The 25,758-nt window shown below is 54.4% G+C and overlaps 5 protein-coding genes across 5 annotated transcripts; 2 read left to right on the plus strand and 3 right to left on the minus strand.

Moving 5' to 3' along the window:
- Positions 1 to 6,143: 6,143 nt before the first annotated feature.
- Positions 6,144 to 7,840, plus strand: P884DRAFT_131702 (quinon protein alcohol dehydrogenase-like superfamily). The gene is made up of 4 exons (XM_069437207.1): positions 6,144 to 6,308; positions 6,378 to 6,399; positions 6,485 to 6,980; positions 7,037 to 7,840. The coding sequence occupies exons 1-4, from the start codon at positions 6,287 to 6,289 to the stop codon at positions 7,451 to 7,453; spliced, it is 957 nt and encodes a 318-aa protein (XP_069298229.1). The 5' UTR covers positions 6,144 to 6,286; the 3' UTR covers positions 7,454 to 7,840.
- A 732-nt stretch (positions 7,841 to 8,572) lies between these two features.
- On the minus strand, positions 8,573 to 11,481 carry P884DRAFT_198894 (armadillo-type protein; the record flags this gene model as incomplete). Its single annotated transcript, XM_069438191.1, has 7 exons — positions 8,573 to 9,907; positions 9,973 to 10,267; positions 10,323 to 10,696; positions 10,774 to 10,920; positions 10,985 to 11,095; positions 11,154 to 11,291; positions 11,359 to 11,481. The coding sequence occupies 7 exons, from the start codon at positions 11,479 to 11,481 to the stop codon at positions 8,573 to 8,575; spliced, it is 2,523 nt and encodes an 840-aa protein (XP_069298230.1).
- A 1,124-nt stretch (positions 11,482 to 12,605) lies between these two features.
- Positions 12,606 to 15,469, plus strand: P884DRAFT_131745 (uncharacterized protein). The gene is made up of 2 exons (XM_069437208.1): positions 12,606 to 12,873; positions 13,330 to 15,469. The coding sequence occupies exons 1-2, from the start codon at positions 12,755 to 12,757 to the stop codon at positions 15,323 to 15,325; spliced, it is 2,115 nt and encodes a 704-aa protein (XP_069298231.1). The 5' UTR covers positions 12,606 to 12,754; the 3' UTR covers positions 15,326 to 15,469.
- Positions 15,470 to 19,849: 4,380 nt separating this feature from the next.
- On the minus strand, positions 19,850 to 22,644 carry P884DRAFT_242267 (aconitase family-domain-containing protein). Its single transcript, XM_069440264.1, has 2 exons — positions 22,505 to 22,644; positions 19,850 to 22,302 (listed from the first exon to the last, which is right to left on the minus strand). Exons 1-2 carry the CDS (start codon positions 22,547 to 22,549, stop codon positions 19,903 to 19,905), a joined length of 2,445 nt encoding a protein of 814 aa, XP_069298232.1. The 5' UTR covers positions 22,550 to 22,644; the 3' UTR covers positions 19,850 to 19,902.
- A 256-nt stretch (positions 22,645 to 22,900) lies between these two features.
- Positions 22,901 to 25,327, minus strand: P884DRAFT_258944 (uncharacterized protein). The gene is made up of 4 exons (XM_069441294.1): positions 25,169 to 25,327; positions 24,423 to 25,075; positions 24,336 to 24,371; positions 22,901 to 24,280 (listed from the first exon to the last, which is right to left on the minus strand). The coding sequence occupies exons 1-4, from the start codon at positions 25,174 to 25,176 to the stop codon at positions 23,244 to 23,246; spliced, it is 1,734 nt and encodes a 577-aa protein (XP_069298233.1). The 5' UTR covers positions 25,177 to 25,327; the 3' UTR covers positions 22,901 to 23,243.
- Positions 25,328 to 25,758: the final 431 nt, after the last annotated feature.

Raw genomic sequence — 25,758 nt, forward strand, 5'->3', positions numbered from 1 at the left:
TCTGTACTCGATGGACAGGAAAGACAAGCCAGAAAAAAGAGGGACAGAGGCGCATCAAGTTAGTGGCGACGAGGACGTACTTTTCTGTATTAACAAAGTCAGCGCTTTGAAGTTTCGAGGTTCTCGCCCAGGCAGAGTAGCGTGACCCCCCTCCGTCCCTCCCCGGGCCGTCTCATCCTTCTCGTCTCTTTGGGCATCTTCAAGTCACAATACCTAGGCCGATCAGTAGCCGCCAGACCTGGTAGCGTGATCATTCGGCTCGTCTTCGCTGCCCATCCGGTACGTGACCTGAGCCCCTCGTTCTGCCTCTTTCCACAACCCGGGGGGGGGGGGGGGAATCCCCATCATCCTCGGTTCAATTCGGTTGGGCGGGAACCATAGTCGACGGGAACACGAAGGCGACCGGGCGACCACCTCCCGAAACCAGGCAAGACAAAGGGGGAGAGAAACGGAAAGGCAAGAAAAAAATAACCCGCGAAGCGCGGCGTTATCAGTTACACAAAGAAGCGACGAGGGACAGCTGTGCTGAGTCGTCCCAGTCGTCTCATTGAGCGGGGGGAAAGGAGGGGGGGGGATGAGGCGAGGCGGGTTGTGCGTGCATATCTTTTCTTGCGCTCTTGGTAGGATTGCCGGACGTTTTCCGCCTGGGGCCGCAGGAGGGAGTAGGCAAACGACAGATATTCAGACCTTGCGCTGATTATGTCCACGACAAAGCGGGGAACTGACGACTGCTAGCTCGGCTGCATGGAAATGGGGTGACCAAAATCTCCATGGTTGGCATACCAATCGCTGTTACTGAGAGGCTGAAGGTCCTGCCGAGATTTCCCTACTGCGGTACGTTCACAATCGCAGGGTGGCTATCGGAATGGCGCCGTAGCGGGCGAAAAAGTCGGTAATTCATCTTCGTTTGCGCAGACAGTTGACTCGTGGAACTGGACAGACATCCCGCGTTGAAAATGGAAAAAGTGGTAGTCTTCAATGTTCGCCGTACGGGTCCGCCTGTCTGCTTCGTTGGGCGTTCGGTCTCACCGGAGAGGCCCCATTGGCTTCAGGGGTAGGTAGCAGAGAGGTACATACGACACGACTTGTTTCTTCGCATGTCAGTTGTCGAGACTAGCTTCAACCTGGAATAGCCGCCGATCACGGACTGACCCTTCATTGAAAAGGATGACGGTCATATCTCCGTGTTCGGGCCCCAGTGGGAGCTTCATGCCCAAACGATGCGGATCGTCCGTAACAAGTCAAAAGATGGACCGGTATGCGAACGCGGAGGCACGTGTCGGATTAGTTACAGGATCCGCGTCTTGGCTCATTCGGAGGTCCTTTCCCCGGTTGGCATCAAAAGGGTTCCCGGGGGTGGGGGAGGGGGAGAGAGAAGGGGAAGTTGAACATGGGGTGGCGAGGTCAAGAAAACCTACGGATGTCATCCGCATTTTGCTCAACCCACACGCGGGAGACTCGGCGTTCCTATTCTGAATGAAGCAACTCGCACTGAGGCTCTCGTTCCCCCTGTGATTTGGCGGTGACAACTTCTGTAGGCCGGCAGAACAAGCCATGTTGGGTTTGCGCTCTTTGGAGTGATCTGAGTGCAGCCGGGCCAAGCCACCACCCGCCTGTTGGTCCATTCCGCTTCCAGGAAAGCTCCTCTCATCGAGTTTCTGCCAGATGGACCGGTGTGAAATCTCACCCACACAGCCTAACCCCGTCGCAGGCGTGCTCGCTGCCGGATATAGGGGCCTTTCTTTCAGCTTAACTCTCCCCGGAGCTGAATTGAAGCGCACCGAGGAAACCTCACAACAGTCTTTGCGATGCTCTTGGCCGCAAGGATGCGATTTAATCCTTGCTGAATATCGCTTAAGGGTAAAAAAAAAGTGCGAGCGACTTTGCCAAGTTCAACTAGCGAAGCTCCTGAGACAGCCTCAGCATTAGTTAGTGGCGCCAGAGCCGCTTCCCAAAACACTCATGCCACCGGCGAGGTTGCCAATCTCTGGGCACATGACGGGATCTCCATGCAAAAAACCTGGACCCTATTATGTCCTTCATCGTATGCTGGGTGAGCATCGTCAGCCGGGGCCATAACTAGACGAATGGTGCTTCGGATGACGTGCTTGCTTTGGTCGCACAGGTTCCGAGTTTAGCTACTGCACCCCTTTTTGTTTGAAGGCGCTGGTAAGAACTGGGCAGCTGGGGCGTCGTTCGGCCGTTGGATAAATTCGAGGCACTCGGGCCGTTGCGGAAGATGTCTCGTGGGCTCATGGCGGAGGTGCCCTTGGACAAGCTCACGAGTAGGACTTCGGAACTTCCTGGGTTATGTGTTACCCACCAAACGACTTGGCTTGGAACAGAAGTCCTTGAGCTGATCGCCTTGCTCGCATGTCTTCGCTTGCCTGACTTGTGCTAACGTTCCGCACAAGTCGACTCACGTGCAGGGCGATGTACCCCACTGAAACGGAACCCGGCACTCTGGAACCAACAGTCGGGTTTCTGCATGCGGTATCTAGCGGCTTGCTCTTTCTGGCGTCCAGGGTAAGGTAAGAAAACGGCAGTGCGGAGGAATTTGGCGCATCGTCAAGCTCAATGTGCGCCAAGCTTAGAAATGGGGCGCGGGGAAGAGGGCAGGGTGGTGATACGACGGGTTTTCGATGAGACCCGACGCAGCCTTGGGCCTCCATGTCTCGGGCCCCGTCAGCGGGCATGATGCCTCCGTCCAAGGTTGACGCGGGTAGTCACATGTTGGATTCTTCGACTCACGGTTCGATCGAAGGACGGAACATGTTCGCTGACGGCGGGTGGGAAGTGGTGGCCCATAAGAGAATGGCGAGAGAACGATGATGTAACTTACGTCGGAGCTGGGATCGGCGGGTAGCTGCATCAGATACCCATGATGTCGGCTTTGGCGTGCTAGTGCTCGTCATGTGCCCTGTCAGCGGCCCGAAACGTGCCCCGGAGTGATCTCGGCAAGATCGGTGTCTAGCATACTGCGAGTAAACAGGGCCGGCAGAGACGAGATGCCTCCTGAGCAACACTGGACCCGACGTGCCATAGCTCGGTTAACCCCCCTCAGGTCGAGTCTCTGGCGCGTGCAACCTGCCTCGAGGTTCCCAAGACGTCTCGTCAACCGCGGCAAGTAAAGTTACTCATATGTTGTAAGCCCCTGGAGTACCCGGACGTCGGCAGTATTGTCGCCATCATTGGCGTAGAGCCGTGATCAGCAGACCCTCATTCCCCGTCGAAGCTGGTATCGTTATTGGCTTGTGGAAATGTGATGTTGCGGCAACAGAAGGGATGTGGTATGCGCGGGTGGCGGTGAATGGTACTTCGAGAGTAAAGCAACCAACAACTAGTCCCCTCGAGACAAGTGATGCTCCATATAAGACGGGATCGTCTCCCTTAGCGGGCTGAGCTCTTGTTCTGCTGCGAATGCCCGACAACAACAATCGCCAGAACGTCCCGCTCAGACAAAGTTTTGGGGCATCTTTCTCGGCCTACCGCAGGGTTACCACTCACGGAAGTAACTTGTTAACGGGTATACATGCTCCCGATGGAGCCAGAGTCCTGCGGTTGTGTCTTGTTCAGCGATGGTCGATTGTATCAGCCAGCCAGTTGCAGCATGTGTGCGGGGAGCATGAGAGTGTATGACATACCTGTATCTGCTCCTTCTTTTGCTCCCGATCCAGGGCTAACCTTGACCCGTCTAGAGGCTGCTGTCGATGCGGCGGCACGGGGTTGCTCTGGTCTCCATGCACCCACCGACAGTCGCTTGGAACGCAGTCCGCTCCGTCGGGCAGTGCTCCGAGCGGCTCATCTTATGGCCACAAAAAATCCTCAAAGGGCGGCGATTCTTCGCAGAGCCACCCCGGAATCGTGTCCCACGGGACATGAAATGATTGAGATCGAGTTCGGGTGCGTTGTAAAGTGTTTCGATGAGTAGATTCAGGCTGCAAGTTGTTTCCTGAAGGTTGAGGTTAAGCTCTTTGACTCGTCATCCATCCTCTTTTTTGTCGGCTCGAGTCCTCCATATTGTGCTTATAGCACAACGGCCATTGAGCTGCTGGGGAACGGCGACGGGGACTGCTCGAACAATGCAAACGGTGTCTTGATACATTGCACAGCTTCTTGGGTTTCCGAATTCTCAAGCTAAACTTTAGTCTATTGTGAGCTGTTCTTGAGAAGCGTCCATTTGTAGCGGTATAGAGGGCCAATAATGATCAAGAAACATACCTGGGCCTCCTCTACATTCTCGAACTTTCACTCTGTCTCTCCTTGGTGGCTGTTCTAGCCAAGCATCCATGGAGGTTCTACTTGATTCTGTGATGGATGTTGGCTTTCAGGGCATGTTTGGGCAGGAAACTTGTCGACTTCAAGATTCCGCAGTAGTCTGGTATTGCGGACTAGTGAAAGGATCGCGCCCTGATATCAGCCAAATTCTTCATCTTGTCTTGGGCTGTTTCCCACCTGCTCCAATCCCAAATCCAGATGTCGCATTCGAAGATTCCAATCGGCTTTCTGTGGAAGTGTAGGAAGAAAAGGCCCGTCTGCTGCTCGAAGTGACGGTAGACCAGCTGATCGGTCGCACCTTGTGGCTGTCCTGATGTCGCAACGCTCAATCGATCATGGTCAAATCTTGCAGGAGGCGATCGTCATGCATTGGTTTGCAGCGACAGCCCTAACGGCCTCATCTACCACTGTCCCACTCGAGTCTAAGCCTGCTTCAAGACCGTTGAATCTCCGCTCGCCCCTTGCGAGGACGCTGTAGCGTCGGCCTCCGCATGAGTGTTAGGGAGGAAGCACGGCATCAGCAAGCCGCAGGGCTAGACCGTCTGCGGGAGCCGATTGGACGCCATTGCTGGTGTTTGGGTGCACCCCCCTAGATAGAAGTGTGAGAAGTGAGAGGTGTGCTTGCCTTGGTTATCACAGATATATCTTGTTGGTTCTGGCTAACACTGTTGAAGAATAGGGCCGAACGTTGCCAGTTGGAGTATTTCGTGCATTGTTCCGTATATACCTATATACGTACGGAGTACATACATACAATCGAACACGATTTGTGGAGGTTGAAGATTTGTGCTAGGGCTGCGAGCGATCGGAAAACACCTAAATGGGTGCTGACTTTGTGACCGCCAGAGAAGGGAGTTTTGCCAGAAACAATCATAGGACAATCGAAGAGCAACAGGATGGGAGGTCAAAGAAAGACCAGGATAAAATTCTCTTCGCAAATTCGAGTTAAAGTGAAGGAGCGCCAGACAACATGGACTAAAGGGAAGGTACTTTGTAGTCGGTGGTTGTTGGCCTGGGAGTACCAACCCCCCCCCCTTATGCGAGCATCACGTGATACTATCTGACCAATAAAGCTAAGAATCAATTCAAATCGATTCTAACCCTAACCCTTAGTGAAAGCGAGAAAAAGAAAACTAGTTCTCAATTAATTTTACTTTTAATTTTTCTTTATTAAGCTAGTGCCAACTCTTCCGGCCCAGCTACACACCTCCCGAACCAAACCTCCGTCTGGTCAGATGGAGAGGAGCGATGGCTCAAAGCGTCTAGGGCGTCCGAGTATTCGCGATTGCAGCTGACGAGTCCAGTCCTCCGGAGGACAGCGGCGATGGATACGAAGGTGGCGACAGCGATGCCCCTCTGGGCAGACGTAAAAGAGTCTACTCCCGTGGAAAAAGATACCCAAACTCAAAAACGAAAGAAGAACCACATCCTGGTTGTGAACCGGTCTTTTACAACAAAAGAGTGTCCATCGACGTTGTTCTCCGTTGTTGTTGTGATGCCCCTGGATGGGCGCCCCCTATTTATGTCTACCGTACACAACTTCGCTCCTCGGAGCCGGAAAAACAAAACTGCACCCTATGGCCCTCTGGTTCATACCGAGAGCTTCGTACCCCAGTCCAATAGGGTACGGGGATTTCTTAGGTAAGGATGGAGAGCTACGGATTACACTATTTTCGTGGGTGAGCTCGGCAAGGGTTGGCGGCAGCGGGTCTCAAACATAGGCAACAGAAAGGGAACTAGTGTAGGCGCGGACTTTGCCGTTGGACTGAGCCCGTTCACACACAGCGGGAGTTGCGTCACGGACCACCCAACTGCGGGGGACTTTTGAGCTTTCCAAGCCCCAGGGACCTGAAAGTCGCGAACATTCTATCCATCTGATGCCACCATCTACATCCAACCTGACTTTGCCGGCATTTTTGCGCACCTGGTCACCAGCAATGCAGCAGCACACCTGAACTTCAATCCTTTCTATTTGTACTGCTGGGATGAGCTGCTAGCTGTCACCAATATGTCGGTCATTCTTTGCACAGGTAAGAGAGGTTCACTGACAGATTTGGCACAAAGCTCCGACGGATGTGTTGCTGATGGCTCGCGAACAGCTGGTTACGACCACACCATCAGGTACGCCCGCTCGTCGCACCACGTAGTACACCGAAATTCAAAGTATACCTGTCGACTATAGCACTCGCTAACCCCCTTTCTCCAGGTTCTGGGAGGCTCTCTCTGGAATCTGCTCCCGAACCATTCAACATCCCGATTCCCAGGTCAATCGCCTGTGTATCTCTCCCGACAAGCGCCACCTCGCAGCTGCTGGCCATCACACGGTAAAGCTATTCGACATCCGCTCCACGAACCCCGCGCCAATCTCGGTATTCGAGGGCCATACGGGTAACATCACCGGCGTTGCGTTCCATTGCGATGGGAAGTGGATGGTCACCAGCTCCGAGGATGGCACCGTCAAGATCTGGGATACGCGCACCGGCGTGATTCAGCGGAGCTACAACCACGGATCGCCCGTCAATGACGTTGTCATTCACCCAAATCAGGGCGAGATTATTAGTTGCGACAGAGGCGGCAGCATTCGGCTCTGGGACTTGGCGGAGAATACTTGTGCCCACCAGCTCATCCCCGAAGAAGACGTCTCTGTCTCCAGCGTGACAGTCGCAACTGACGGCACTCTCCTCTGTGCCGCCAACAATGCGGTATGTTGCCAGTAGCACTCGTTCTGATTTATCGCGAAGTCTGACCACCACCGTAGGGCAATGTCTACGTCTGGCAGCTCATCCAAGCTTTCGAACGCACCCAGCTGGTCCCCATGACTCACTTCTCAGCGCACAAGGAATACATCACTCGTATTCTCCTCTCGCCCGACGTCAAGAAGCTGGCCACCTGCAGCGCCGACCACACCGCAAAGATTTGGGAGGTCAAGGAGATGGAGCCGGCCGGTCCCAATGCCGAGCCGCGCGCCTTCCCGCTCGAGGCCACTCTGACTGGCCACCAGCGCTGGGTGTGGGACTGCGCTTTCAGCGCCGACAGCGCCTACCTTGTGACGGCCTGCAGCGACCACTACGCGCGCCTGTGGGAGCTGCACACGCAACAGGTCATCCGCCAGTACAACGGCCACCACCGTGGCGCCGTCTGTGTCGCTCTCAATGACTACTCCGAGACCCGCTAGGAATCGTCTGACGAGGAGGTCGAAATCGAGCCCGAAAAGAACGTGCGAGACTGAGCGCTGCGACCAGATCGCCTTCCCTTAGAAGCAACCGAGGAAACGGCAGTCAGAGCAGCAGCAATGGCAGCAGCCACAACGGTGACAGCAACGTAAGCAGCAACAGCAGACTCACAGCTGTCACTGCCAGCGACGCAAGAGCGACCGAGGCACGTGCGGCCTACGAGCGTGGCCGGGGCGTTGGGCACAAGGCGCGACTCCGGAGCCCGGGAACAGCAGCCGAACAGACCTGCACCGAATATCCTGTCGCGCCAGCTCCTGGCGCTTGTCGCTATAACCTTGGCCCCTCCGTAGGGCGACGGCTACGGCGGAGGGGTGGCTGGAGCGGAGAGCCGAAACTCGTCTGTCGCCGATAGCTCGCTCGCTCCCTCGACTTTTCCGCCCCAATTAAAAAAAACACAAAAAAACCTTGGGAACACCGGCTTATGGTGCGAGTAGGAGGATGTTTTTGGCTTCGTGAAATGTGGTCTCTGTCCCTTGCTGAAGTTCCAGTTGGTGGTTGTCTCTAATGCATCAAGAAGCTGGCATGGTTAAAGATGGGTATGATTGGTGAGTGGGTTTCGCTCCTGCGTGTCCAAAGCGGCCGATTAGAGAGGATTTGTCGGTTCTCTTCTTTTCATGCTAGTTCCACGACCATTGATTGACCCGACAGCAGAACATCATGATACTCTTTTTTTTCATGCTTTCCAAATTGTACGGCTAGTACATCGTTGGTTGAACTAGATACCTAATTCCATAATGATATCCAATCCTAGCGTCACCGAGGCCAATCGCCAAGGGAAATGAAACGGATATCTTGGCTCTATTTCCTTTTTTACGCCGCGCCCTTTGCCGCCCTCACGCTTCCCAGCCTGTTTTAAAGGACACCAATACTCCATGCATGAAGGCCCTTTCCGTATCCAGCTAGTTCCCTCCTTACAAACGAGGACACCGCAATGATGATTACCAAGCAGGAACTTTCCTCTCCTATACGAAACTGTACCCTATATTCCCAGCCCCATAAACAAAACAAATCGCTAATTATGCAAGCCCGCCTCAGCCTCCCAAACTCTAGTTTCGTGAGACTTACCAACCCCCCCACGCATCATTATCATCATCGTCTGTTTGCTTCGGCTTCATGTCGATCTTCTTCGCCGGCGCCGCGACCGGCGACTTCGGCTTGGTCGCTGGAGCCAGCGTCGTCGCCGTCTTCTTGGCTGCCGTGGCAGAGCCTGGCCCGGCGGCACTATTACTCTTGGCCAGACCCTTGGGCAGCGCCCTCCCGCCGGCCAGCCCGCCGGCCTTCTTCTTTTGAGCCTGCGCGGCCAGCCAGCCGGCAAAGTCCGGCTCGGAACCGTCGTCGAATGGTGTCGCGCTTACTGTAGTCGCAGCCGCTGGTTTAGCGGTGCTGGCTTTGGAGAGGGTGGTTGTCGTCGTCGTCGTCGTTGCTGTTGATGTGGTGGTGGTAGTGGTGGGGGTTGAGGGTGACTTGCTGCCGTTGGCGCTGAAGAAGTCCGCGGCGCTGTCAGCTTGATCAGGGTTGTCGTCGTCTTCAACCATATCATCCATATCCCCCCAAGCGTCGGCCGTGTCGTCGTATGTGTCATCATCATCGCCGTGCGCGGAGGGTTCGTCTTGGAAGAAGGAATTCTTATTCGATGTCGGCGGTGCGGACGGTGGTGGGGACTTGACAGCCCGTCGGTGACTGTTTGGAAGGGGAGAGGTGGACAGTGTCCGGGGCGACGCCGCCACTGGGCGTTTGGTGTCAGCTGATGGTGCCGCAGCGGCTGGTCCGTTGACTGGGCTAGAGGACGGCTGAATCTCGCCTGCCGCGGCGGAGAGCTTGTTCGTGAAGGAGGAAATGGCCCAGCCCGCCCAAGAGGATGCCGCCGACTCGGCGGGTTGGGGGGTGCTCATCCTGGGCCCTCCGGCAGTAGATGCAGCGCCTTCTGGTGGCAGAGCGGTGGCGGGCATGGCGGCTGCTGCCTTCTTGATCTTCGCGAGATAGACATCGACGGTCTTGCTCGCTTGATCGCGAATGAGCTTCTCTTTGTCAATGAGCAATGGGCAGACAGCGGGCAAGATGCGGACCGCGCAATCCTCCTCGGAAAAGTACTCTGATGTGACGGAAAGGGCCATCAAAGCTGCGTTCCTAGCATGGACGAAAGGATCCCTGAGCGAACGCGTAAAAGCGGCCATCAGGACCTTGGCTCTCGACGAAGACCCGAGGTGCTTGGCGATTTTGCCGAGACATATCGTCGTGTTGGTGCGGATGCCCGGCTGTTCGTCATTGGCGGTTTTGGCCAGGTATCTCAGCAGCTCGCCATTGATGGTCCTGTCTGACAGCTTGGTGATGAGCGAGAGCACGGATTTTAATGTCTGCTCCCTGACGACGGGCGCGACATCGGTGAAGCCGGTCACCTGGGGTTGGTTAGTACCCGATCAAAGAAACGTGTCAAAGAGAATTCAGCTAGATTGTAACTCACTATTTGGGGGAATATCTTGTCGTTGACGATCTTCTGAGACAGCCGGTCGATCATCAAGGGCAAGTTGTCCAGCAAGCACACCCTGATCGCCCTGTCGGGGTTGCCAAACAGCCGGATCAGGACAGGGGTCATCTTGGAGTCGAAATCCTCGGGAGACAGCTTTGTGGCGATCTTCATGACGATTCCGAATGCTTTTGGCCCGCCGTTACCAAACTCTACTGATTTCAGCAGCTCGGGAAGCACCTTCATCTTGAAGAAGTCCTCTGGAAAGTCGTCTGTAAGTTGCTCCAAGTCGCTTGGGACCGGTCAGCATAAACCGCGTTTCCATAGTGACCAAGTCAAACACGCACTCTAGAAAGGCTTCCCGTTCCTCCTCCGACTTGACGCCGAGATTCTCAATGCCATCGGTGAGCTTGATGAGTGGTGAATCGAAAAAGGAGCCACTCCGGCGGCCCTGTTCGAGAAGATGAGCGACACTCAGCCTCGCCTTAGGATTGGCGTTGGTGAGACGCTTATAGCTTGCGTGCATGCTTGGTGGGATGTTCTTGGTCTGGCCGGCCTGGTCACCGCCGTTGAACGTGCCGTTGAAGACCTCGAATATCAGGGCGCCGAACTGGTAGGCGTCAACGGACGAATGCGGGCTGCGCTTGAGAGCATCCCACCCTGACTTTGCTAGCTCCGGAGGCGTGTAGCGTCCGGAGTCGGGCACAAGACTCCCATAAGTCTAGGCAAGGGTACGGGTTGATTCGGTCAGCTATGGGCGCTTTTTTTTGTTTTTTGGGGGAATGGGGATGAGCCTACGTAGATAACGGCCTCCTCATCCTTGACGTTGCTGAGGACGTCAAAACCGCCGAGTTTCCACTCGCCACTTTCGGTCGTGTAAACCGAGGCGACCTTGAGGCTGCCGTGGACGGATGACGCCTCTTCATTGATAAACTTGATTGTTCGCTGTCCTCTCCGTCAGCCCCGGCGGAGCAATTTCAATATCCAGCAACTGTTGCTCGAGACGCACCGCAATGTTGTACAGACCCCATTTTGCAGTCTCGGGAGCGAGACTCTTCCGCTTGACGTGCCACCGGAGCGGTACTAGGCGCTCGGTTGCGATGTAGATGTAGGTATCTGTCTTTTGCGATGTATCAGCCTCCTGCCGACCACTCGGCTGTACCAAGCAGCCAGCATACCTCGACGGCGTCGAGCACCCTGATGACGCCGGGGTGTCGCAATGTCCGTAGCTTCTTGAGCGCGTTCTTGGCGAGGGGCAGTGCGGATCGGTTGGCGGTGATGTCGAACGAAAAGATGCTGCAGTTCGAACCGTCTTCCTGTGACTAAGAGTCAGCAGCGCGATCCCGGAGGTGGAGCGGAGAGGTAGCCGGAATCTGGACATACCCGCCTTGTACCGTTGTAGAGGGTCCAGATGGAGGGGTCCATATCGACCTTGTCGCCAAAACTATAGGGGAAGGGCGGGCCTTTGGCTATCGCCGAGGCGACAGCTGACTTGAGGAAATCCATGGTAGAGTGCACCGCGCAGACGATCAAACAGGGTGGGAGTCGCGGGAGAGGAAAGAAGGGAATAAATTCCTTCGGCGCCGCTGTCGTCGACACTGGCGAGGGGGTGCAGCAAAAAAGGAGGCTAACTATCGCAACCCGCAACTTGTTACTTGTACGGTGCGATCACTGCAGGCTGCCACTCTTGGCGCGCTAGACAAGCAACAACCGAGAGCCGCTTCCAGGCGCACGGGCCACGGTTTCTGTTGTTCGACGCAAGGGTCCACTTTCTTCTCCCTGTCTGCCTGTTGTCGCCAACTTTCGCCATGTTTTCTCTCTACATAACTATTAGATTTGTCTCTGAAACTTTCACTCGTAACACAACCGCCTAACCTTAACTTGGCATCCTGTCAACAAGGAAAAAAAAACTGTTGGCTGCTTCGAGGGATTACTGCTGCCTGTATGTGCTCTTGACGAGCACAGGCGGCGAGCAAGACCGGTTGCACCGAGGGAGGTTTCTCGCGTTGCGCGAGAAAGGCCGACCGCACACGGGCCGCTCGCCGACTCCATCGCCGCAAGACCTGCTAGGTTCGAGGTGGCCCAGGTAAGCACCTCTTCTTCACCTTTTCTTTTTTTTTTCTTTTTCTTTTTTTTTTCAAAATTCTTATTTCTTTTCTCAAACTCGGGTACTCTTTTTTCGAGTTACCCGTTTTATTCAAGTACGCATGCGCAGTGTCAATGATGAGCGAACTGGTAAAAGGTCAGACAGCCTTGTGCTCTTCTGGTATCGCGGGTTCGAGCGACATGGCTCATGCGTCTTTGGCACGTCCCGCTGCCAGCCCTTGCCTCCACACGCGCTACCTCGAGACAGCGGCAGTGCGATGTCTGGCGATCGGGTATATCAAAAATACGTCAAAGGCTCTAGCCGATGACGCTTCCACTTCCCGGAGTCTGGTCTTCACTCGTCTCTCACAAGGCTGGACCCAAAGGCTGTGGTAGACATGGACACGGGAGGCAGCAGCCTCGATCTTGCTCGAACGAGCTCGGAGTCGGCCTGTCGCCATGGAACCGCGAAGCCGCTGCAGCCGCGCCGTATGATGACCAGCATAGACTGAAAAGACCTGAGACACTCTCGTTGCGTATCTTTGATTTTAAAGACGCGATACGAAATCAAACCCGTCCTACTACTCTTGGGCGGGGCGGCAAACTAGGTTATTAGTGGCGCTAACACTATCTTGTCAAATTTACAGGACGCGCCTCAAGCCTATCATCCTCGGGCACCGACACCCGGATACCAATGCCCCATTGTAGACGATGCAAAGGGTCAGCGGCGCTGGACAAGCCGCTATTCAAATGCGTCCAATGCAGCAGGTATTACCATTCCGCCTGTCACCGTCCCCATCCACGAGATCCCATGTAGGTGTTCCCCGTCCCCCCCCCCCCTTTGTTTTTTTTATGTTTTTTTTTATTTTATTTTTATTTTTAATTCTGGCTGAGCATGTCAATCCTTGATCCCCCCAATCCCCACCCGCCAGCGGAGGCTGTCTTCCACGCACCCCCCATTCCCCCCCAATGCTTGTATTCCCCGGCTGCAGGTCACACCCACCAACCATGTGCAGTACAAGTACAGAAGGGTTCAGCAGGCGCCCTCCCCACCCCACTTGTAACTTATTTTACCGGCCCAGCCATAACGTTACTTATTTCGCTCCGCCTCGCGTTCTTACCTGACCTTGCCTTGCCTTACCAACACAGACCTGCTTGCTACAAGTCTCTTTTTTTTTTTTTTTTTTTCATTCCGTCATCCACCTATATCGATTTCAATTCTACCAGAGCCATTCCCTGGCAACCGTGTCCACTAACATAATTCGGCAGTAGCAGCTGGGTCTGCAAGCGCTGCCTTGCCGGCCAAAAAGACCAGATTAAGCCTCGAAACTTTTATCATGACGACCCGCTGCTGTCGTCGCGGGCCGCCTCTCCCAGCTCCCCCATTTACGGCTTTGAAGACCCTCGTTGCACCAGGATGTCTCCGTCTACTACCGCTTCCACCAAGTCCGGCAGCTCTTTCACAAGCCCGCGGATTGATCCCGGCGCACCTATCATTAACTGCTCTTATCCCGGATGCTCCGCCAAGATTGACGGAAAACGCCAGATCCTGTGCGAGGCGCATCTGCATGTCATCTCCAATGCTGACAAGTACCGGGATTTTGCCCAGGAAAATGGCACACACACGGTACAGGCCCCCAAGGGCACTTTTGGCATCCCTCTTCAGACTCTCTCATCGACGAATCCAAGGCAGCTCTTACCCGACACTGCCAAGGACCGGCCAATCACAGGCCGCAAACCGGCTGGGAACCCGCCGCATGCCCAACAACAGCCCCCGCCGAAGCATAGCACGTTCCCTTTCCTTCGCGGTGAGTCGGTCATGACACCGACCTCAGTCAGGCCTCTGGCTCCTCGGCCTCCTGCACACTTGCCGACTGCAGGTCCGGCAGCAGCCTTGCGTGATGGGGAACCTATGAGGAAACGGCCAAGACTATCGCCAGCCCCAGGCCAAACTCCGAATGTCCAAGTGAATGGGGCGGTACCATATGGTACCCTGCCTTCGCCCGCGGACTCTGTCTCCAGGAACGGACCGCAGTCATCCCAACCTGGGAGAGCTAGGGAGACGGAGGTCAAGAGTAGCCCAAAGCAGAGTTTCAGGCATCCTGTGAGGAGAATGCCGCTTGAGCTGTCCAGCTTGCGGTTCATCGATGACCCAGAAGATCGCCCTCCAGGCATAGTATCCGAACAGTCTGGCCCTGGTGTGCGCAGCGCCGGCGGGAGCGATTTCCGGAAAGAGTCCGGGGCGTCAGGCTCGTTACCCAACGGGGATATCAGAGACCACACAGAGCGAAAGACTAGCAGCTCTGCCTCATCTACAACTCTTGCTGGATCTATAGACTCAGAGGGGGCGAAACAGAGGCCGTTAGAGTTGCCGAGCGGGCAGGATCCAACGCTATCGCCTGACAAGACAAAACTGGGTGCCCAACCCGGTCATGAGCCTAACCGAGCAAACGGCGTCGCCGCTTCCGAACCGTGCCCTGAGGGAACTCAGGTCCCCATCCGGCCTGTAACCACCGCTACAGCCCACCGTATTCAGGCCCGGAAAACAAAGGAGATAGGCACTGATTATTTCGACGCCCTCATCTACTCCCAACCAGGCGCTTCATCCCCGCCACCCAACGTTGACCTGGTCCTTGCGGCCGTACCACCACCACCACCACCACCGCCACCGCCACCACCACCATCATCATCATCATCATCCGGGCGCACGCCTCAGACAGTAAAAGAAACTGTACCACCAGAAGAGAAAGATGAACCTCTGTATCTGGACATCGACCCGCGCATCCACTGGCCGCAACCACACTCGGCAGCCTGGCACGCGAGAAAGCAAAAGGAGATTCGAGCTCGTGGAAACAGAAAGGCCAACTTCGGCCGTGCCGCTCAGTCCTTGCGGAGACAGCGGCGGGAAAGAGAGAAGGCCGGCTTGCCGTTTGAGGAGACTCTACCGGATAAGATTGCGGAGAACCCGGCCTGGGTCAGAGTGCTACGGCGGTTGAAAGGCTTACCTCCTACTGCTTCCGCTCCTGCTTCTTCGTCTCATTCTTCTTCTTCTTCTTCTTCCTTTTTCCATCCGGGGGAGGAGGAGCACGGGAGTGGTCCTCTGATGAATGGGAGCGCCAACGGGGATGGCGTTACGGAGAAAAGGGGGAAGAAGAAGCATCCCGGGATAACGGGAAGGAGGGTGGGGAACTCGGGGATAGTGGTTGTTTCGGGGTTGAATGGGATGCAGATGGGATCGATAAGGCGATCTCGCGGGGACGCGTAACGGTGAGAAGGTTCGAGCGAGACCGGTGGGGGGGAAACGGCCGGGTGGTATGCGGTACGCGGATTTGGACTGTTTGCTGGCGTTGCTTTAACTGACATTGATTGGGGGGAAGGGGTGGGGGAGGGGGTTGCAGCTAAAACGGAGGATTGGGCACGGGGATGGGGCTCTGCATGGTAAGGCGTATTTTGTTTTCTCTATGAGGAGAGCCGCTGGCTTTCTGTTGTCATGGTCGGTTATTAGTGTTGCGATATCGCCATCTTGCTTTCACGGGCTGGCGTGTGGCGCGGGTCAAAGCTGTCACTTTCGGATTGGCGTATTAATTAGTAAGGAAGAACAAGAACTGTGGTCCATATAATCATGCAAATCCGGATGCGGCATTCTTGTCCTCGGTCGTGCAGTAATTACGTAAAAAAGAGAAATGGCTGCCAATCTTGGGAGAGATATGCGGTAATTAGCCCTTCTTTTGGCGGTTGTACACTAGAATGACACTCAACTTCACCGTCGCAAAACTCGCGGGGCGGGAATAGTACATCGGGAAGGAGCACGAGTCTGTAAGTAACTGCCTATGTACGAATCTCTACATAGGTACATACCAATAATTATGCATACATCCGTACGCAATGCTTATAACTAGTACGGATTTGAAAGTGGCGCCAAGGCTTCCGATCTTGTACGGGCCGAATTGGGACACAGTGACTGACCTATGAACACAACAACAGTATACACGAACAACAGCAACGACCGCTCCGATAGAGCGCCAGACCAAGGGCGGTGTCAGTACCTAAGCATTTACGAAGCACGTAATTTAACTCTCGGTATCAAGTAACCAGCTCTTCTTGTCTGAATGAACTGCGTGGAAGAAGCCGCACCTCTCAAGCGCAGCAGAGCAAGCATAGATTCATCCAGACTAGGGCCAATCTCTCGAGGTTAAAAAAACCATTCACCGAGTGTTTCGTACTCCGTATGATCTTTCATCCAGCCCTGCATCTAATTAAGGCAATCCATACTTCAGGTTGTTAATGAACCTAAAACTGGGCAAAAGGAAATCCAATGACACCTTCAGCTAATTAATATGCCTGCGACCGGCCGCGACATTTCCCCTCTCTGAACAACGCGGCTACCATCGGATTGCAGAACAGCAAGGAGCTTTGGAATCAGAGAAGGCATTGTCGTATTTGTTTCGTGTATGTGCGCGCGTTAATTGTTGTTTTGCAGCTCAACCTAATACTTCTTCTGCTACAGCTCGATGGCTGTAAATGACTACAGCTCAGACAGGCTGTAAGATACGATACCACAGCGGTATCCGCGCCGTGGGCGGCACTCCTGGACCTACTGGTACGGGTCTGTAGAAGTGGTGATAAAATGCGTGATTCTTCCAAGTGCCGGAGGTACTTGGAGATGCTGTCTAAATATATGTCGACCCCTAGCTCATTATCCCTGTTGGTGGGCCAGTCGGATCTGACCTACTGACAGCTAAATGCTGTAACATCTTCAATCTAAGCGCTACACGTCTCGAGACCTTCGTCAAATCAAAAGCATATGCAGCGTGGAAAGCTTTCTCTAATTAATAACTGATACTCGAAAAGTAGTTGTTATGCCACTTGCGTTCCTTTCTCAAGTCTGCAAGGCAGTGGAAGGGAAAAAAAAAAAAAAAAAGAAAAAAAAGGGAATCCACTCTCCATTTTGAAAACGGCCCGGGCATCGCAGCAACCACTGGGCCACACACTGTTCGCCTCACCGAAACCTATGTACCAAAACTGGGGCAGCCAAACGACTAAGCAGTGTCACCGCACCACTAATTACCACCCCTCGCAGATCCCGAGCACCTTAGTCAAGCGCATTGCTGTCCGGAAAGGGGGATTGGTTACACTGCAAAAGTCTGGGTTAGTCAGACCCCGTACAAAATATTTAAGGTAGCGGGAAAAAAAGGTTTCAAGGGACTGAGGATCCGGACCCCCGAGTCAAGACTTCCCGCAACAAGTTACCAACTTCTCTCTTGAATCCAGCAATCGTCATACTTGAATCCCATTTCCAATGTGGTCTAGTACATACGACCATACCCACGTGAAAACACGGGATCCCGTCCGCTCTCCCTTAGTTAAACACGTGAGGGCCCGAGTAGTAGTTGGGTCGGTGACGACCAGCGAATGTCGGGTGTTGTATGTTTTTTTTTCGGCCCACAGTCAGCAAAGATTCATCCATGTAATCAATCATATCCTCCTGTAGGGTAATTTCACGTCCCAATAACGTACATCAATTTGGTCTACTTGCGAGGGCACACGGCATCCATCGTACCCCATGTACGTGCTGAATCTCGTTTAGAACTAATGAATACTATCCCACTCAAGGGCCATCAAAGGGACCTGCTATTTAAGTCGGACCCCCCATCAATGGAACACCCCATCAATGGAACACTTGGCAAACCTTGGCACCCACACCCACCCATTATCTTCAACCTTCTATACAACAGTCTGTTCAACCCACTACAATACAGGAAGCCATTGAATCCACACTTTCTGAGCCGCTTTCTTCAGCTACAGGGTCCTCCACACGGCCGGCTTCAACCTGGGCCTGGTAGATCTGTTCAATCGTAGCGAACTGCTCGTTCGGATCCGTAACTACCCTCTTCCTCTTCGACGGCCGAGCTGCTTCTAACTATGCCTTTAGAGCTTCGTTTTCCTATTATAACTAGGCTAATTGAAAGTCCTTCCGGTCGAACGCTTTTTTAACCTTCCTAAATAGGAGCCTACATATAGAGAGGTGCTAAGTCTCGGTGGCTAGGTTGATTAGCTAACTACGTAAGTCTGACCTCCTCTATAGTATACTAAAAAATAGATTAACGGCTCCTTTCGAAGGCTAGGAGTATTAAATAGGTTCTAGAGTCCATATAGAAGTTAGCTATTTATCAATATTAGCTACATTATTAGAATTTTCTAATAGAAGTCTGCTTATTAGGGGTTTAGCTATATAAACTAGCTATAACCCTAATACCCTCTATCCTACTTTGATGTTCTAGGCTATAATAGCCTCTTTCTAAGCCCTTATAATATATTTGATTATTAACTACTTACCTAGAACTGTCAAATCGGTCTAGGAAGTTATATTGTTAAGGAGCTTCTAATATATATACTTTAGGGGGGAAAAGACTAATAAATCTAATAGTTAGAAGATATATAAGGTATATAGAGGTAAAAAGAGTAACTAGATATTATTCTTAAAATATACCTATATAAAATCTTTAGTTATATAGCTATTATAACTATCTAATATAAGGAGTTATTATTATAAAGGATCTTATAGCTATATATAGGGGATAAATATCTCTTATAGCTATTCTAATATAATAGTATTATTAGTCTAGCCTTTTTTGGTTGCTATAAACTTCTAGTCTTTTAATTTAGTCTTGTTAAGAGGAAACCACTATTATTAAAGACTCTTACCTTTAAAGATAATAACTAGAGGAAGTAATATCCCTATTACTAAGATATACTTAAGGAAGGAAGTCTATATCTATAAACTAGGAACCTTTTACTATATTATATATGTTTAAATATTTCTAACTACTAGCCTATTAGTTCCCTAGCCTTCTATAATACTATATTTATCTATATTCTAATAGTTAGCTAGTAGAATATCCTTAATAGCTAGGATATTTAGCTATAGCTACTATATATAACTAAGTTAGTAGCGCTATTAACACGGACTAAATCTATCTTATAGGCTTGCTAGGTTCAAAGGATAGGGTTTCTATAAAGGAACCGGGTCATCTAGCCTTTTCCGACTATTATATAGCTAGCTCCTTATACCTAGAGTATTCGGCTAGCGAACTCCCTAATTTACGTATAGGTTAGTAAGATACCTAGGGCAACTTAGATCAATACCTATTAGGTAAGCTATTCTTCTTATACGTGACTAAGAGACTGACACGGTTTGGCTACAATTGAACGTAGTTAACAGCCTCGAATGCGGTTGAATAAGGTGGTAGTTGGAATTCCGAATTCCTGGCTGATACTACGAATTGAATAGCGGGTATTATGGTATTTTGCGACCGCATCCTGTAAATCTTCTTCAGTATAAGCCATCTTTGACTGTTAAATATACCCACGAAGTTTGAAGTGGTTTGAAGAAAAGTTGGGCAAGTTATGGTAGATTGAAGTGGTTGGGTTGAAAAAGCGGTGTAGGCGTGGTGCGTGTTCCATTGATGGGGTGTTCCATTGATGGGGGGTCCGACTTAGTCTTGTACTTCTTTGTTTCGAGCCGCAAGACTAATTGAACTGGGGCATCGTTCTGACATGTCACAGCATCCCAAAGCCAAGTAATTAGACAGTGTGCTGTTTTCTGATATTTTTTTTCTTCATTCCTTTGTCCGTGGCCCTTGTCCTATTTCCGTGGAAACAGCATTGGGTATACCGCCTTGGCCCCATATACTCCAAGATTATATAGCAAACGGTAGGCAAAAATAACATACCAAGGCAGCTTGCGAACAGCAACCGACATTCCTAACGTCTCTCCCTCCCCCCCTCCCGCCCTCTCTCTCTCTCTCTCTCTCTTCTATTCTACCTTTTTCCCCCGATTAATTAACCTCCCCTCGACAAGAGGTTCAATGCGCTGCCGGCCAGGATGAACTTGGCCTGGTCTTGGCTGACGGTATGCTTGACGGGGACCTCAAAGACCTCGCCGGTCGCGCGCTTGGTGACCCGGAGGCGGACGTCCCCCTTGCCGCCGCGCTGCAGCATGTCGTACAGGCCGAGGGTGGCGACCTCGTCGCCGGCGCCGATGCGGTCGTAGTCGGCCGGGTCGGCGAAGGTGAGCGGGACCACGCCCTGCTTCTTCAGGTTGGTCTCGTGGATGCGCGCGAAGCTCTTGCACACGATGAGGCGCGCGCCCAGGTAGCGCGGCTGCAGCGCCGCGTGCTCGCGCGCCGAGCCCTCGCCGTAGTTGTGCTCGGCGACGACGAGCCAGGGCTGGCCGCGCTCTTTCCAGCGGCGGGCGAGCTCCGGGATCGTCACCTTCTCGGGGGAGGAAGAAGAAGAAGGAGAAGGAGACGCCAGATAATCGTAGGCGACGTTGACCTCGCCCGTCTCGGCGTTGACGGCCGTGTTGAGCGTGTTGGCGCTGATGTTGGGCAGGTGGCCCTTGTACTTGAGCCACGGCCCCGCGGCCGAGATGGTGTCGGTCGTGCACTTGCCGGCGACCTTGACGAGCACGCGCAGACCGGCGAGGTCCGACTGCGGGAAGGGGTCGAAGGGCTCGAGCAGGGCGAGGCGCTCGGAGGAGGGGGAGATGGCCACCCGCACCGTCGGGTCGGGCGGCTGGGAGGCGACGGCGAAGGCTTGCTTGCCCTGCTCGAAGGGCGTCCGGGGACCCTCGAGGCCGCGCGGGGGCGGGAAGCGGAACTCGGCGCCCGAGGGGGTGGTCAGGGTGTCGGTCATGGGGTTGAAGGTGGTGGAGCCGGCGTAGGCCATGGCGGTGACGATCTCGGGGGAGGCGAGGAAGTTCATGGTCTCGGGGTTGCCGTCGTTGCGGCCGCGGAAGTTGCGGTTGTACGACGTCAGGATGGCGTTGCGCGTCCCCTTCTCTACGCCGTCGTGGCGCTTCCACTGGCCGATGCAGGGGCCGCACGCGTTCGAGAGGAGGATGCCGCCGGCCTTGGTAAAGGTCTCGAGGGTCCCGTCGCGCTCGAGCGTCGCCCGGATCTGCTCGCTGCCGGGGGTGACGTAGAAGTCGGCCTTGGGCTTGAGGCCGGCCTTCTCGGCCTCGCGGACGAGGCTCTCGACTCGCGTCATGTCCTCGTACGAGCTGTTGGTGCAGCTTCCGATGAGACCGGCCGACAGCTTCTCGGGCCACTGCTCTTCCTGGACCGTCTTCTTGAACTGCGACAGCGGGGTGGCCAGGTCCGGCGTGAAGGGCCCGTTGATGTGCGGCTCGAGCTTGGAGAGGTCGATCTCGATGAGCTGGTCGTACTGCGCGCCCTCGTCGGCCCTGAACCTGAAGAAGGCGTCCTCGGTAGCGCCGGCGCCGGGGAAGTTCTGGAAGACTTCGGCGTCCCTGCTGGCCTGCTCTCTCCGGGTCGCCTTCAGGTACCGGCTCGAGGCTTCGGTGTAGGGGAAGATGGAGGTGGTCGCGCCGATCTCGGCGCCCATGTTGCAAGCCGTCGCCATGCCCGTGAGGCTCAGGGTGTCGACACCGGGCCCGAAGTACTCGACGATATAACCGGTGCCGCCGCGGACGGTAAGGAGCCCGGCGAGGTGGAGGATCAGATCCTTGGGCGACACCCAGTCGCTCAGCCGGCCGGTCAGCTTGACGCCCAGGATCTTGGGCGCCTTGAGCTCCCAGGGGGCGCCGACGAGCGCCTCGACGGCGTCCGCTCCGCCCACGCCGATGGTGATGGTGGAGAGCCCCCCGGCGTTCGGGGAATGGCTGTCGGTGCCCAGCATCATCAGGCCGGGGAGAGCGTAGTTCTCGAGCACGGTCTGGTGGATGATGCCGGCGCCCGGGGGCCAGAAGTCGATGCCGTACTTCTTGGCGGCCGACTCGAGGAAGTCAAAGACCTCCTGGTTCGTCTTGACGCCGGCGGCCAGGTCGTCGTCGGCGCCGCGCTCGCCGACGATCAGGTGGTCGCAGTGGATGCTCGCGGGGATCGCCGTCTTCGGCAGGTTGCACGACATGAACTGCAGCAGGGCCATCTGGGCCGAGGCGTCCTGCATGTTGACGCGGTCGGGCCGCAGCTTGAGGTTGGCGTTGCCGCGGATGTCGCGACCATTGTTTGTGTTGGACAGCAACGACTCCTCGACGTTGTCCAGGTGACTATACAGGATCTTCTCGGCCAGCGTCAGCCGCTGCGTGCCCAGCACGCGGCGGACCTCGGCGTACTTGTTGTAGAGCCGCTCATACGTCGGAGGGAGGAGGGGCCCGGTCGAATTCGAGTATGCTCGCGTGCTCGCCACGCGGCGGAGCTGTTGCGCTTGGAATGCCCTCTGCACCGCGCGTGTGTTAGCCATCGACGTTGACGGGTTTCTTTTTCGTTTCTTTTATTTCCCTTCTTCCCTTCTTCTCCTTTTCTTCCTTTTTCTTCTCTACCTCTTTTCTTTTTTCTTTTTTTTTTCCTTCTTGTTTCTTACTTTCTTTTTCCTACGTTCCAAGAGCACTGCAAAGGGAATCTCATCGGCCACAACATACCTTCAGGGCCACGCCCGACCGGCTGGCGAGATCAATTGGCCTCATGGTTGCTGTCCCCGTTGCCGAGCGAGTCGCTAGCGGGACTCACTGAAGAAGCAGGGTGGCTCTTGAACTCAAAAAAAATATCAGTTCTGCTTTTGCGCCCTTGCCAGGACCCGTTTTCAGGGTCCGATCCCGGACCCAAAATCTGGGGAACCGGGGGGACGGGTCAGCGGGTTGTGGGCTTATGCGCGCTGTAACCTGACCTATCACAGCCCTGCAAATGCTAATCGTGTCTGGGGCCCAAAAGAGCCCGAAACCTTTACTCGAAGTTGGTGATTCGGCAACTTGTTCGCTCATTGACCGAGAACACAAGCAGATAGCTCAGAATTGATTCAAGTGGTATGATCATTCCCGAAAAAAAACGCCACCCAGTACCCCGACAATCTATGTAGTCTGCTTGCCACAACACGAACATAAAGGGAAACCGTAGTAGTGCAAACACCTCATCCCTCCCAGCCAAGCGTTCTTTTTACGCCATAAAAATGTTGATGAGCAAATCCCCCCTGGGGTTTTGCCCCCCGATCAGAGCAACGAGATTTTGTAGCCCCTTAGCAAACGGCATGCTCTTCCCGCCAGCCGCCAGCACCATGGCCCAGATTGACAACCTCAAGGCATCCTATCACCCTGCGTCCACCCCCTCAACGAGGCCAGCCAACCCCGCCAACAGGGTTAGATAGATAGGCGAGCAACCCTTAGCTCAAGAAACTCGCTGCCTCTTCGCCTCCGGTCCGATGCCAGGCCCCCCACCGCCTCCATTCCCCCCGGCCCCGAGGGCACGATTACTCGGCACATCCGCTAACGGCACCCTTCCTGCAGTAGTTGTGCTGGTGCCATTCCCGTTTGCAACCCCTGCGCCGGCCCCGTTCGCCGTATCTGCCCCCGCAGCAGGCCTCTTGACAGTCAACGGCCGGAATTGGCCGCGATTCCCCAGCGGGCTGGACGAAATGGGCGCGCCAATCCTCCGCGTCTGATCAAGTTGCGGATTGACCACGTTGGCTATCTTTGGTCCAGCAGCGGGTCCGGCACCGAGGCCGGGACGGCCGGGTCCAGCGGCGTTCCCGGTCCCGCCCCCGCCCGGGGCAGCCGTATTAGCAGCAAGCGAATTGTTCAAGAACGCCTCCGTCTCCTCAGACTTTCTTCCGGGTACGTGCTGACCGCTTTTACTCAACGGCTTGGTGGTTGAGTGATCGATGCCTGGCGTCCTGGGAATCGAAGGGCTTTCGAGGCGCGGATTGAAGGCCTGACCCGGCTTTGGGGTCAACTTTCCCGTTGCCAGTGTCTCCTCCGGCAGGCCCTTCACTGCGCGGGCCGAGAAGAAGCCGACGGGTTCGTCGCCGGGTGGAGGTCCGGCGTTGTTGTGGTTGTTGTTGTTATTGTTGTTATTGTTGCTGTTGCTGCTTTGGGGAGGCGTCATGTGAATCTGTGGTTTTTGGTTCTGATTCTGGTTCTGAATTTGGTTCTGGTTCTGGTTCTGGTTGGCGGCGTTGTTCCGCTGGGGTGCGGGCCTAGCGTGGTTGAACTGCTGAGGAGGCCGGCCGTCGGGAGGACCACGGTTGCCTGTCGAACCTGCGCTTGCTAACTGCTTGGCTGGTGGGTACTTAACATTGTTCCCAGCATCCCCTACTTCGTTATTGTCGTTGTCAAAAACATGCAAGTTGCTTAGCTCCGCGTCAGTCCAGTCGGGTGCATCAAAATCGTCTGGGTCACCCTCGTTGAAGTCTGCCTCGTCCAGGTCTGCAACGAAGTCAGCCAGATCCAGCAGCATGGTCGAATGGACGCAGACACTTACCCACCAAGAAATCCTCAAAGGCCTCCAGAATCTCAACTGTCTCACGATTCAGCAGGCGCTTCTCATCTGGGGAATGATAATGCTCACCCTGGGGAAGTGGTGGCGGCCGCATCGGCGGGGCCGGCATCTCCTCCTTGATTGCCCCGGCCGCCGCGGGCTCCTTCTTGGCCGCATAATCCGGATGTCGGTGTAAAGCATTCTCATCAAACCTGACGGGCACCGGCTTCAATTTGGTGACCTTGGATAGGTACGCCTTATCATAGATGCAGTTGCCCAACAAGCTGCCGAACTGACGCAGTGTCCTCTTCAACGCGTCCGTGGTACCCGCCTTCTTGGCTTTTTCGAAGGCCTGGTACTTGTTTTTGATGTTCTCAGTGTGTCCAAACCCAAGATCCTCATGGTACGTGCCGTCGCGGAGTGTGACGCGCACAATGACGGTCACACCGATTTCGTACTTGCCCGCCCGCTCATCTTTATCGAAGTAGTCGATTTTAATATCCCGAATGGCCGATGACCAGCCGTTGAAGCCAAAGACCTCGTTTGCGAGCTGTATGAGTTTCTCTGCGGTTATGTAGTGCAGTTTTTGGCCCGACGGTCCTGGGCGCGTCGAAATGTATTCGGGCCCGAGCTGCTTGTCAAGCCGGCTCTGGAGCGTGGCGATCTCTTGGGCGGTCCACTCGGAGACTCGTTGCGGAGGCGGCTCAAAGCAATTAGCATAGCTATTGTGCTGGTCGCCTGGACTGTAATTCAGCTTCGTCAGCCTTCACGTCAAGCAGTTGACAAGAGACACCCAGTAACGTTCAACGGTGCAATCAAAGGGAAGGACGACGTACGCGGGCATCGTGGCGAGGCTTAGAAGAGGTGTTCTCTCATTAATTCTTGCCTTACTGGCCTCAAAGAAACATGTCAGTACCCCGGCGGCGAGGCTCAGCAATTTGGCGTCGAATTTGGAGAAGATGCCGTCTCCGTGTTGAATGTTTCCAATGACCTGGAAGCTCCGACGACGCGTGTTGGATACCTACTACGCGGTCACTGCGGTGGGGCGCCTCGACTCACTACAGGCTGTCACGTGTAAGTTTACTCTGGTTACCTCAGCGCCAGAGCCCCTCCGCTAACCACTGCGCTTCCCCGCACAACGCCATACTGATGAAGCTGCAGAGGCCCACCAACAGAGCACACAGGAAGCCTCATGCCAACGGCCGACTGGCTCCATGCACGTTACGTTGAGTTGCCCCAGCCTAGGAAGAAGAACGGGTAACCCTCAACAGCTTACCAGGCACAATTTGATGCATTACGGATTTCAATTTGGCGAAGACAGCACATGAACACGGTCAGGCCGCAGTACTTCCGTACTTCCAATCCTGAGATGCCGGGTGCTGCAAGCCAGCAGCAGGAGACGCCATATATCCGCAATTGTATGTGC

The sequence above is a fragment of the Thermothelomyces heterothallicus genome, assembly GCF_042370625.1.
Source record: "Thermothelomyces heterothallicus CBS 202.75 unplaced genomic scaffold P884_scaffold_9, whole genome shotgun sequence".
Taxonomy (NCBI): domain Eukaryota; kingdom Fungi; phylum Ascomycota; class Sordariomycetes; order Sordariales; family Chaetomiaceae; genus Thermothelomyces; species Thermothelomyces heterothallicus.

What these genes read in the sequence shown, in the direction of transcription:
- P884DRAFT_131702 (XM_069437207.1), top strand. Translation starts at nt 6,287, where the DNA reads ATGTCGGTCATTCTTTGCACAG. An exon ending in GGTTACGACCACACCATCAG is followed by an intron (nt 6,400 to 6,484) that starts GTACGCCCGCTC and finishes CCCTTTCTCCAG; the next exon opens with GTTCTGGGAGGCTCTCTCTG. An exon ending in TCTGTGCCGCCAACAATGCG is followed by an intron (nt 6,981 to 7,036) that starts GTATGTTGCCAG and finishes CCACCACCGTAG; the next exon opens with GGCAATGTCTACGTCTGGCA.
- P884DRAFT_242267 (XM_069440264.1), bottom strand. Translation starts at nt 22,549, where the DNA reads ATGAGGCCAATTGATCTCGCCAGCCGGTCGGGCGTGGCCCTGAAG. An exon ending in GGTCGGGCGTGGCCCTGAAG is followed by an intron (nt 22,303 to 22,504) that starts GTATGTTGTGGC and finishes CGCGCGGTGCAG; the next exon opens with AGGGCATTCCAAGCGCAACA.
- P884DRAFT_131745 (XM_069437208.1), top strand. Translation starts at nt 12,755, where the DNA reads ATGCCCCATTGTAGACGATGCAAAGGGTCAGCGGCGCTGGACAAGCCG. An exon ending in CCCCATCCACGAGATCCCAT is followed by an intron (nt 12,874 to 13,329) that starts GTAGGTGTTCCC and finishes ATAATTCGGCAG; the next exon opens with TAGCAGCTGGGTCTGCAAGC.
- P884DRAFT_258944 (XM_069441294.1), bottom strand. An exon ending in GCCGCCACCACTTCCCCAGG is followed by an intron (nt 24,372 to 24,422) that starts GTGAGCATTATC and finishes ATCGTGAGACAG; the next exon opens with TTGAGATTCTGGAGGCCTTT. An exon ending in CTTTGAGGATTTCTTGGTGG is followed by an intron (nt 24,281 to 24,335) that starts GTAAGTGTCTGC and finishes ACTTCGTTGCAG; the next exon opens with ACCTGGACGAGGCAGACTTC.